This window comes from Lolium rigidum, chromosome 5 (genome assembly GCF_022539505.1).
Source record: "Lolium rigidum isolate FL_2022 chromosome 5, APGP_CSIRO_Lrig_0.1, whole genome shotgun sequence".
Taxonomy (NCBI): domain Eukaryota; kingdom Viridiplantae; phylum Streptophyta; class Magnoliopsida; order Poales; family Poaceae; genus Lolium; species Lolium rigidum.
Window position 1 is genome coordinate 199,710,327 of NC_061512.1, and position 11,112 is coordinate 199,721,438.

Sequence of the window (11,112 nt, forward strand, 5' to 3'; positions counted from 1 at the left end):
GTCTCATCGAAAGATCGGACACCTTTGCCCTATCACTGGGAGAGCAGATCAGGGGGCGAGGTGCTGGGTGAGCTGCCGGTGATCGATTACCAGAGGGATCGATTGGGCTTGTAACTCCCTAGGCGATGCACATATTATGGTTTAGATAGTTAGCAGTGTACTTTGGTACATTGTCACAGTTTTTGGTGTTGTTGAAAAATTGTAGAACGTCTTATATTACGTATCGGAGGGAGTACTTATGAGGCTCTCACTAGCAACTATATTTCCTTTAGTCAGTCTGTAGGCTGATTGTTTTGATGCACTTATCAGGTTCTGGTTGACTAGCTACCGGAGTCTTTGGAAGGCAACTACTAGGCTCTCAGATTTAATTGCCATATTATCTTGAACACTTACCATGTTCTAACTAGCTACCTGTCAGATTCTTTGGAAGGGAGCTGTCGGATTATTCTGAACACTTACCAGGTTTTCACTACCTAGCTACCATCTTTTTTCAAAGGCTGTACTATACTCTGCAATCCAACTGCCGGCTTTTTTCGAACGCTAACTAAGTGGGCCTAGAGAATATCTCTCCCTCACATGGATGGACAAATATCAATCTTTATTCATGCAACCTAACAAGTACCTTCCGAAGTACCTAAAAGACACCTTTATGATCGCCCTGGTATTGTATGACAACTGATGCCCCAAAGTATTCTTTCGATGCCAAGGAGTAACATAATCTCATGGTCTAAGGAATAGGTTACTTGACATGAAAAAACTTCAGCCATATGAACTTTGTGATGTGTTCTAATTGATTTGCTTATTTGGGTCTGATCTCCTAGTGATATGATCCAAACCATAACCATGGCTAATCAACAAGCTAGCCAAGTAGAAGCTTTACTACGACATAGTGTTGTTTATAAAAGAAAAATGTATTATGTTTCTGTTAATACAATTCTAGCATGAACTATAAACATATACCATGAACAAGAAACATGATATTAACAAAATTATTATTGCCTCTAGGACATGTTTCCAACATGGCCTTCTTTGGAGCTCCGGTCACTCGGTATAGCATGTATTCCCGCGAGTGGTCGTTAAACATAGTATCGAATCCCTTCACACCATGCAATGGGCATAATTGACGGTGCCACGACACGAAGGAGATCTCCAGGAGTCTGGCACCTCTACGGATGACTCAATGGGGGGGGGGGGGGAGAGGGGAGAGGAGGGGGCGTGCCTTCACCGTGCAGCGGGAGGAGTGTTTGGCTAGGCGGTAGTGCATACTGAGCGGGAGCCCTTAGCGTCACACCCATTTGCACTCTGTGATTGGCCAATACTTCCTTGTGAGGCATTGTTCCAATAGTTTTTCAGCCATTTTGAAGCCGGTGTAAGCTACTGGCGACGCTCACTAGATTTGTAGAAGAGTCGCGGGAGGTACAAATGCAACTAGACGACGAGAACAGTATATGGAAAAAGGGAAAGACAACAGCAAAACGGGAATCAAGTGAAATATATCACACACACTTTGTATGAAATAAACGGCCTACAAATATAAAATTAATCACACATTGGGAAAAAATCGTTTGGATTTTATGACATACGGGTTCTCTATTATATATGGACCGCCTCTTTTCGTGGAGCAAATGAAAGGAACATTTGCAAACGGTCCACTTTTTGTTGGACGTGAGCATTTTTCCACATCGCACGCCGAAAATTTCTTCAGTTTGTCATGGTGAGCCTTAAAAGCCTGATTTGTATTAGTGACGAACTCTTTTCGTGTGTAAAGGGTTAAGTCGTTAGAGATGCTCTAAGCTAGCTAGTGCACAGAGGCAACAGGCACTCCACGGACGTCGTCTCCGCCTACATCCTGAGCTATGTGTGTGACACGGACCTTGCCTTCTGAGATTTGTTTGTTTTCGATACAATAATCTGCTAATAGTCATCGTAAAAAAAATGAAATTCATGTACAAGTACAAGAAACACGTATATGAGCCAGTATACAAACACAAAGTAAAACTAGACACACATGCGCGCGTGCATCGCCGGATTTAAACACCTCTCAAAAACAAGCGCGCATACATGCATGGCAATAATCCAATTCCACCAAGATTGTACCCCGCACCCCTTCCTCCAATCCCCTATGGCCTCCTCGATCGCCCCATCACGAAGGCATGTGCTTGCAGTCCCTTCATCCGAAGAAGTCGTACTTGGCCGGCGTGCCGGTTGGGTCAATCCACGGCTGCGCGTGGAGGAAGTTCTCCAAGGTGAACTGCGTCGCATCCTGCTTGCTTATCGTCTTCTTGTACCCCGGCCAGTTGACGCGTCCTGCCGTGTCGGCTCCGGGGCCCTTGTTGCCATACTCGGCGTAGAAGAGCGTCTTGAGAGCGAAGTCGCCCTGCCACGGCATGTACCCGGCCTTGTCGATGATGGCTGGGAGCTCGGACTCCATGATGATGGTGCGGGAGAACTCGCGCCACGGCCGGCCGAGGTAGTTCTTAATGGGTGGTTTCCCCGGCGCCGTGAGCGCGGTCTCACCGTTGAACTCACACTTCTGGAGCACGAACCCCGTGGCCTCCCGTCCGATGGCGCGGCCCTGCGCGGTGACGATGTTCTGCTGGTTGTCCATCGGGCGACGGAGCGTGATGATGCAGTTCTGGAACACGGCCGCCGCGTCGCCGAAGATGAAGTCGACGGTGCCGGAGATGATGCAGTTGCGGTAGAACTGGGCCTTGGAGTGCGCGTAGAGCGTATCCTGGAACGCCTCCATCTTGCAGTTGAGGAAGATGGACTTGTCGGACGTGACCAGCAGCGCCACCGCCTGGTGCTTCTCCGCGCCCGCCGTGTTCACGAACCCTATCCCGATCGCCATGAACCCGTCGCCTAGCGCGGCTGCAAATAAAAACGTACGGTTGCCCACGACGAATTAATAACGAAGCGCTACCACGGACAAGCTAGAGGGTGTTGAGTTGACGGCGACATTTTGCTTACAGAAAGTTGCGGTCTTGAAGGTGGTGATGCCGTCGATGAAGTTCTTTTTACCGGTGACGATGGTCTTCTTGGAACCGTCCCCGGTCATGGTCACGTTCGGCATCTGTCTTGTGATCGTAACATACTCCTCGTACACGCCTTCCTTGACGTAGATGATATATCTGGGAGGAACAACGGCAACCCATTAGAATATATAAGATTTATAGATATTTTTCGATGGTTAATTTATGTGACAACTTCGAGTGATCCATGATTTGTGATATTCGATATTGAAACTAAATTTGAAACTATGCAATGAATGGTTTCTATGAATCATTTTGATGCAGAGGCCGAGCCTTTGTTTCGCTTTTCGGGGAGCATGGACATGCACGGATGGACGACCCATGGACAATGTATATGTACCTTCCATCGTAGGTCTTTGGCATGGCAGTGAGAGCCTCGTTGATGGTCTTGAACTTGCCGCTGCCGTCCTTGGCCACCGTCACGGTGGGCTTGATGTCGGCCTTGAACCCGCCGCCCTTGAGAACCCTCCGTTCGCTCTCGGGAACCCACTCCGGGATACCATCCTCCCCGAGCACGGGCTCGGCACGCCGTGGCTCCTCCTCAGCTTCGAGAAGGCGGCGCTTGGGGAGCTTGAAGCCGGCGAGGAAGGTGGAGGCCTTCTCGATGAGCGCCATGGCGTTGCTGGTGAGCTCCTTCCCCTTGACGAAGGATTCCTTCACCTTGTCCTTGAACTCCCCGTCGGGGAAGCCGTCGATGCACGTCTCCTGGTGCGCGACCACGGCACTTAGCCAGATGCGCAGCTGGTACCCCTGCTTGGTGAGGCTGTCCTTGCTATCCATGCCACTGAGCGTGTGGTTGAGCTCGTCCTTGGCCCACAAGAAGAACTCCTTGCAGTCGGCCACGGCGTTCTTCACCAGGGGGTCGTTGCTCATGATCAGGTCGGCGCGGTCGAACGCCTGGGAGATGGCCTCGCCAACCACCTGCACGGCGGAGCGCACCACGTCCAAGGGCGACGAGGCGCTCGCGTTCACGCACTTTGTCAGGCTATCCTGGCACACGTCCTGGAAGTCCGTCTGCTTGCACACAAACGCGATGGTCTTCGACACGGCTTTTAGGTCCGCCGGCGAGCCAGATCCTCCGTCGGAATCAGCGTCGGAGTCGTCGCCGCCGCCGGACTTGCCCTTTGACGAGCCCTTCTTGCTGCCCGACCCTCCGCCTTTCTCGTCCTTTTTATTGTTGTACATGACGGCGATGCCACAGACAATGAGTATGACGGCGATCACCCCGCCCGCGATCATAAGGCGTTTGCGGGTCTGCCGCGCCTTCTCGGCTTTGCGGCGCTCCGTGAGCGGGCCGAAGTCGCCGAACGCCGACGACATGGTCGACGAAGTAGCTGTTTATTTTCCTTTTTGAGGAGGAAAGCCTTTTTTTCCTCTCTCTCCTTTATTTACAGCTTCTTCCTCTCTCTCGCTCTCTGCCTTACACCGGACATGGCAGAGAGGATTGGAGAAAGGGGGCGGAAGGCATTGGAGAACGACTGTTTATTTGGGCACCGCGGGATTCCGAGGAAAGAAGGGCCGGGAGACGTTTGTGGAGGCTATGTTTGGATGTACATTGTTCCTTGATTAGTACTTTGTAGCCTCGCCATGAAACAATGGCCTCTAACTTGCTTCTCCATAGCTCCAAATTATCAGGCATGTTTACCGCATATATTTGTCCCCTCCAGCACTAGAGGGTAAATAATCGGCTCATCTGGCCATGGATGAAAGCGATGAAATTGCATAAAACAAAGACCACAACCCTTTTCTGTTGCTTTTGTACAGAGCACTTGCAATACGGTTTGCTGCAAAAACCACGGACCTTCGGCGTAATCTTTTGTTGATAGGTCAAGATTTCGGTTCAGATCATTTCACATCGATTCTGCCCGGTGAGGCCTGCATGCAATGCTCATGTTATCAGAGCTAATTTTGCACAAACAATCTAATATAAGGCAATTGAGTTCAACTAATGGGATTTTTAGAACTTTAATTTTTTTTACTAAATCTACCAATAACTGTCCAAACTTTAAAGGAGTAGTCAATAATTTTAAAAATATATTCATGATTAGATTTTTAGAATTACTTAAGATTTCAGAACTGTTGAAAAGATTTAATTGTGATCAAAATTTGGCCAAATTTGTTAAACACCGATAACACTTTTAAATGGCAAGTCCAAATTGTCACATAATTTCCCATAATAATCAAAGAGAATTAATTGTATTTCTCAATTTTTTGTTAGATTTGACCTACTTTTTGCATTTTTGAAAAAATAGAAAAACTTGCAGTTGAGCGTATTTTTTCCAAATATAAGATGCCTTGCCCAAAATCAACAAAAAGAAGTGGGGGTTCATGTAAATTCAGCCACATTCGAGGATTTATGTGACTTGTCATTTTCCATGTGAGCAGTCCGGCCAATCAACTAACCAACCGATGTTTCGATCTATCTACGATAAATTACACCGATGGTTTTTGCTAAAACTTGAATATTAGGTGATGTGCAGAAAAGTAGCACCAAAATGTGGTGCTTTCTTCAATTTCCTCATGAAAGCTTCATCAAATTATGCACTAATATATTCAAATACAAAGAAAATTGTACAACAGAGAAAATCAGCAACAAAAATTAAGGAGAGAAAATGTTTTTTCGTACGCAATGCAAATACAATATTATTGGGGAAGACTTGGGTAGGATCAGCTTTTAGATAGGATCTATGAGAATAATTTTTTTGAAGAGACAAAACATGTTTAAATATTATGAAAAAAATGACAACGCATAACTATGTTACATATGCAAGGGCTTCAAATTCGACATATACTTAGGGTGTGTTCGGTAGTAGAACCAAAAGGGATGGAATGTCATGGTTCCATTTTTGAGAATGGGTTGGTTCCATTCACATGTTCGGTTTGTGCAAAATAGGGAATGGGTAGATTCTAATTCACATGTTCGGTTGGAGAGTACAAATGAGAATCATCTGTTTCAGCTCACCCTTTTCATATGAATGGTGAGAATACCTCCCATATGCAATATGATGCAAAACGTACAGGTTCAGCTCCATTCATTTCTGACCATGTACCATGCAATTTTTTGACAGCATTTCCTTTGTATTTTTAACAAAAACAATTCACCATATACAACAACAAACATATACAGATACGAGATCACAAACAAGACAACTTTCAACCAAAATATCATAAGGTAGCAACAGTACCACAAAGTTCATCTAAAAGCGATATAGTTCAACCATGTTTATTACAGTCCATACATGTCAAGTTCATATACTAAACATCCAAAAGCAGACATAATCGAAGTTCATTACACTCCGTACATGTCAAGTTCACATACCAGCCAGCACACCTAACCAAAGTTCTTGGTCACATACCTACTAACCCAAACCAACTTGTTAGAGAGGCTAAGCGACAAGAAAGCTCTTGCGATTTTGGGATTGTCAACAAGGTGAGCATAGTAGTGAGCAAGTTCTCCTTCACTATAACCAGGAACTATGGAGATAACATCCCAAAGATTATCTGGTATAGTATCATCATCTCCACCAGATTTCACTAGAGCTTCAGCTACAAGTTTGAACCCATCTTTGAGAGTGGTAACTAGCGCATCATCTTCAAGTTGCATTACCTTGGCCTTCTTTTTTGCTGGTGCTTTGGAACTAGATGACTCGCCAACATTCACCTCACTATTGTCCTCCTCATCTAAATCAGTGGAGAGGGGATCATTCCCGGACCTAGCATGTTTACCCGTAGCAGTAGTTGTGCCAAACATAGTGTTCATGGCATGATAATATTCAATGGGAGTGTTCAAGTAGTTGACATCAGATTTGTGGTCCTACACAAAAACATGGAAATGATTACATAATGTACACAAAACATGGCATGCAAGTGTTGATGACAAGATTACCTTGCAATGACCTGCATAGTGTTCATCGCTTAGCTTAATAATGCAATTATCTTCATCCCATAGAGCTCCACTCAAATTCTTCAATTGTACTATCCTCCCCCAAATTTTCCTCCACTTCTTAAGATGGTTGCTAACTTGATCCCCCGTGATAGCTAGCTTGAAATGTTCATTCAAACCTGTAGCAACTTCATTGAAATGAACCTTCTTGAATCCGGACGAAGTTCTTTTCCCACTAGCAACCATGTCACACAAAAGGCTCAACATCATGTTGGTCATGGAGGTAGTCCACACTGCCTGCCCACTTTTACCGGTGCTGCCACTTGGAGTGGTTGTGTCATCGTCCATTTCTGTCCAGCCGATCAAAAGTTTGCATAAAATGCATTAGAACATCACAAATACATGGTTTTGAATTATAAGATGGCACAATCTGTCCAGCCAATCAAAAGTTTGCATAAAATGCATTAGAACATCACAAATACATGGTTTTGAATTATAAGATGGCACAATCTGTCCAGCCAATCAAAAGGTTGCATAAAATGCATTAGAACATCACAAATACATGGTTTTGAATTATAAGATGGCACAATCTGTCCAGCCAATCAAAAGGTTGCATAAAATGCATTAGAACATCACAAATACATGGTTTTGAATTATAAAATGGCACAATCTGTCCAGCCAATCTAAAGGTTGCATTATTACAACATCTGTCCAGCCACACTCATCAATCTCCATACATGGCTTGCCTATCTTGCCACATTTGTTCGGCAATTTGTTCACTTTTAGTTACCATGGCCCTTTGGTCGCTTGCTTGTTGCCTTGATGTACGAATTGGTTGGGTGGTCCATGTTACCTCCGGTATGATAAACTCATCAATCCCTTGGGATAGTGCATAATTATGAAGGATGCAACAAGCTACAACTATGTCAACTTGCACCGGAAAGGTAAAGAATGGTTTTGCATCATCTAAAATTTTGAAGCGTCTCTTGAGAGAACCAAATGCTCGCTCTACCGTCACCCGTAGAGATGAGTGCCTAAGGTTGAATAGCTCCTTTGCATTCTGGACTGGATTGCTACCCCACTCGTTCAGATGGTATCTCACACGACGAAAAGGTGGCATGAAACCAGTCTTTGCTCCGTAACCGGCATCAACTAGGTAGTACTTTCCTACGAAATGAAAACAAAAATTGGTGAAAAGGGATCTCGCACTTGCACTAGTATACAGACAATTCTATCTAAGGAAACTATTTACCTTCTGGTACTTGTAAGCCTCTCTCACGCCCTAATGCATCAGCTAGAACGGTTGAATCATGAGCCGACCCTTCCCAACCAGCCAGCACATATGTGAACTTGAGGTCGAAATCAACCGCTGCCATCACATTTTGAGTAGTAAAAGGCTTTCTACCACGGAAAGAATGTTCCACATCTTTGTTAACAGATGCTCTCACATGTGTACCATCGATAGCTCCAATACAATCCTATATAAGTAAACATATTAATTTTCATGGTCTAAATTCAAGGTGCTAAGATATAGTGGCCTGATGTTTGGAATTACCTTAAAATATGGGTCAAATCGATGATTTCCCGCAATTTTTGTTGGTATCTCCAATGATGGTGGCCTGATGTAATCATTACGCAACTCTCCTATGGCATGAAGGACTGCCCTAAAATAGATGCTTGTTGTGCTGAATGATCTACCAAAGTTTGTTGCAACAACCCTATTCCGAAGGTTATGCCCAATTGTATGCAAAAACATCGCCACTTGTTGCTCCACAGTTAGATGAACATTGTGCTCTAACAACTTACGATCTCTCAATATGTCACACAATCGAAAGAAAGGACCTCTATCAAACCTTAACATATTTCTACATGTCACATCACATTGCCAAATTTTTTGGTTCAAATAATCAAATCTGATCCTATCTCGTTCATGCATTGGGCCATAGGTGATACGGGGTCTTCTTCTCTTCCTCATGATAGCACGAACAAGAACAGCTACTGCAGCCAGTGTCATAAAAACAGCAGCTCCCCTAATCATTCTTTTCCTTTTACTCATGCTCTTGACCATCTACAATGCATATGAAAATAGAACCAAAATTTTTGTAACCAGTATACAACAAACAGAACTAAATAACCATATAGCAAACAGATTGCAAGTATACAAACAGATTGCAAGTATACAACAGAAGTATAGAACCATATAGCAAGTCAAGAACATATTTGGATGCCTCTCCCGAAACCGAAAATTTGCAGGGGAGGAGTTGGGGGTGGAGGCAGGGGAGTGGTGGATTCATACCGTCCCGATGTGCTGCTGCCTGCTCGAGGTCTCGATGCGCCGGCGCCTGCTCCTGCCCCGTCGCCGCCTGCTCCTGCCCCGCCGCGCCGCCTCCTACTCCTGCCCCGCCGCGCCGCTGCCTGCTCCTGCCCCGCCGCGCCGCGCCGCTGCCTGCTACTGCCCCGCCGCGCCGCGCCGCTACCGCTCCAGTCGACGGGAGGAGAGGGCGGAGGGGATCCAGCGCCGCCACAGAGAAAGAAAGGAGGGAGACGGAGGGGGAGGGGCTCGTGCGTGGGGTGGGTGAGATAGGGTTCGGGACGGGGGTGAGAGGTGAGATTGGATTTCTTTTTTTCGTTAGCTCGCCTCGGTACCGAGTGATTCCACCGATTTGGAGGTACCGCCTAATTCCGAATCTATGCCGAATATTCGTTTTCCAGGAATCGCTAGGTTCTGGTTTTAGTTCCTACCGAACACACGAATCTGCTCTGGGTGCAGGTCCAACCCATTACGTTCCATGCGATGACACCAACCGAACAGACCCTTAGAGAACCAAAAAAGACAAATTTAGGTGTGAATAGTGTAAACTACTATTCAATCAGATCTGACACTATTCATAGTTGAATTTGTCTTTTTTGTTTCTTCAAGTGTAGAGCAAATTTTGAGCTGAATTTTTTTGGAGTTGTAGATACAATCCATAGGTATGTTGCATATTATTTTCAGATTTTTTCGCATAATAAAATATGTTTTATGTGAGTTGATCCTATGATCTCACCTAATAGATAGATCCTATACAAGTCTCTCCCCAATATTATTCCATACGAGATGCAAAGAAAATATTTTGCCAAACGCAATAAAAAAGTTATTCCATATGCAATGAAAATAAAGTAGTGTTTCGTACACAATGGAAATAAAATTCAGTTCCTTAGTGATGGCTATATAATATATTTTCAATACGATGTGGTGGCATCATAAAAAACATACACAGTGGGTCCGTGTTTAGCACTATGAGTTCTGCTTTTATTGTTGACGGCGTGAAGATGATCTACCTGCAATACTTCCAAAAAAACATCACCACGACCAAGTGTGAACAACTAACCACTCATGGTCTTAATCTCATCAGTATCATATATCCAATTTGAGTTGCTATAACCCTCAAATATCCTTGAATACTTTGTATAATGAATACCAAAACCCGCATCACTTTTCAAATAGCTCAAAGCTCTCTCAAGAGCATCCAATGAGCATCTCTTGGATTTTACACAAATCAACTGGGACGGCTTTCAACAAAAGAGATGTCGGGCCTTATAGCATTGCTAAATACATAAGTATGCTAATGATTTTAGAATATCCCAATTGACCTCTAGAAATCCTTTGATTCTTTCGAAGTAGCACACTAAAACCATAAGACGTTGGAGAAGACTTGCAACCTCTATACCCAAAACGACTCAATATCTCTGGTTAAAATAGCCGGCTATAGCCGATAGCCGTGAATTTTTTTGAAGCTATGAAAGGCTATAGCCGGGCTATAACGGGCTATAGACATATAGCGGATTTGCTAAATAATGAGAAAAATTGGGCATCATATAGTCATATATATATCAATAATTCACAAATTAATAACATAATAACATCTTCACATAGGAGATACACATAATAATTCACATATAGTTAAATACATACTTTTGTCCAAATATTACAACATCATTACGTAGTTTAGGACATAACTAGAGCTTGGTGGCTATTTCGCCAAGCAAATGGGCCGGTCGACTGAAATTTTGGATCCAAAATTTTGGGTCCATTGAGCGGAATGTTAGCGGCTATGAGGCTAAATTAAGGCTAAATAGCCTTAGCGGGCTATTAGCGGCTATTTCTGTTTTAGCCTCTAAAGTCTCTAGCTATAGCCGCAGGTCTCGCGAAAGGCT

The 11,112-nt window shown here is 44.4% G+C and overlaps 2 protein-coding genes across 2 annotated transcripts; both read right to left on the bottom strand.

Moving 5' to 3' along the window:
- Positions 1–2,170: 2,170 nt before the first annotated feature.
- LOC124651380 (pectinesterase-like) lies at positions 2,171–4,352 on the bottom strand. The gene is made up of 3 exons (XM_047190475.1): positions 3,373–4,352; positions 2,971–3,131; positions 2,171–2,871 (listed from the first exon to the last, which is right to left on the bottom strand). Exons 1-3 carry the CDS (start codon positions 4,350–4,352, stop codon positions 2,171–2,173), a joined length of 1,842 nt encoding a protein of 613 aa, XP_047046431.1.
- Positions 4,353–6,363: 2,011 nt separating this feature from the next.
- Positions 6,364–8,983, bottom strand: LOC124656930. Its single transcript, XM_047195577.1, has 5 exons — positions 8,471–8,983; positions 8,168–8,393; positions 7,723–8,082; positions 6,919–7,265; positions 6,364–6,846 (listed from the first exon to the last, which is right to left on the bottom strand). The coding sequence occupies exons 1-5, from the start codon at positions 8,981–8,983 to the stop codon at positions 6,364–6,366; spliced, it is 1,929 nt and encodes a 642-aa protein (XP_047051533.1).
- Between the last annotated feature and the right edge of the window lie 2,129 nt (positions 8,984–11,112).

What these genes read in the sequence shown, in the direction of transcription:
- LOC124651380 (XM_047190475.1), bottom strand. Translation starts at nt 4,352, where the DNA reads ATGTCGTCGGCGTTCGGCGACTTCGGCCCGCTCACGGAGCGCCGCAAA. An exon ending in CCAAAGACCTACGATGGAAG is followed by an intron (nt 3,132 to 3,372) that starts GTACATATACAT and finishes TGTTCCTCCCAG; the next exon opens with ATATATCATCTACGTCAAGG. An exon ending in CTTCAAGACCGCAACTTTCT is followed by an intron (nt 2,872 to 2,970) that starts GTAAGCAAAATG and finishes TTTTATTTGCAG; the next exon opens with CCGCGCTAGGCGACGGGTTC.
- LOC124656930 (XM_047195577.1), bottom strand. Translation starts at nt 8,983, where the DNA reads ATGGTCAAGAGCATGAGTAAAAGGAAAAGAATGATTAGGGGAGCTGCT. An exon ending in AGGCTTACAAGTACCAGAAG is followed by an intron (nt 8,083 to 8,167) that starts GTAAATAGTTTC and finishes TTCATTTCGTAG; the next exon opens with GAAAGTACTACCTAGTTGAT. An exon ending in ACTATGCAGGTCATTGCAAG is followed by an intron (nt 6,847 to 6,918) that starts GTAATCTTGTCA and finishes GTTTTTGTGTAG; the next exon opens with GACCACAAATCTGATGTCAA.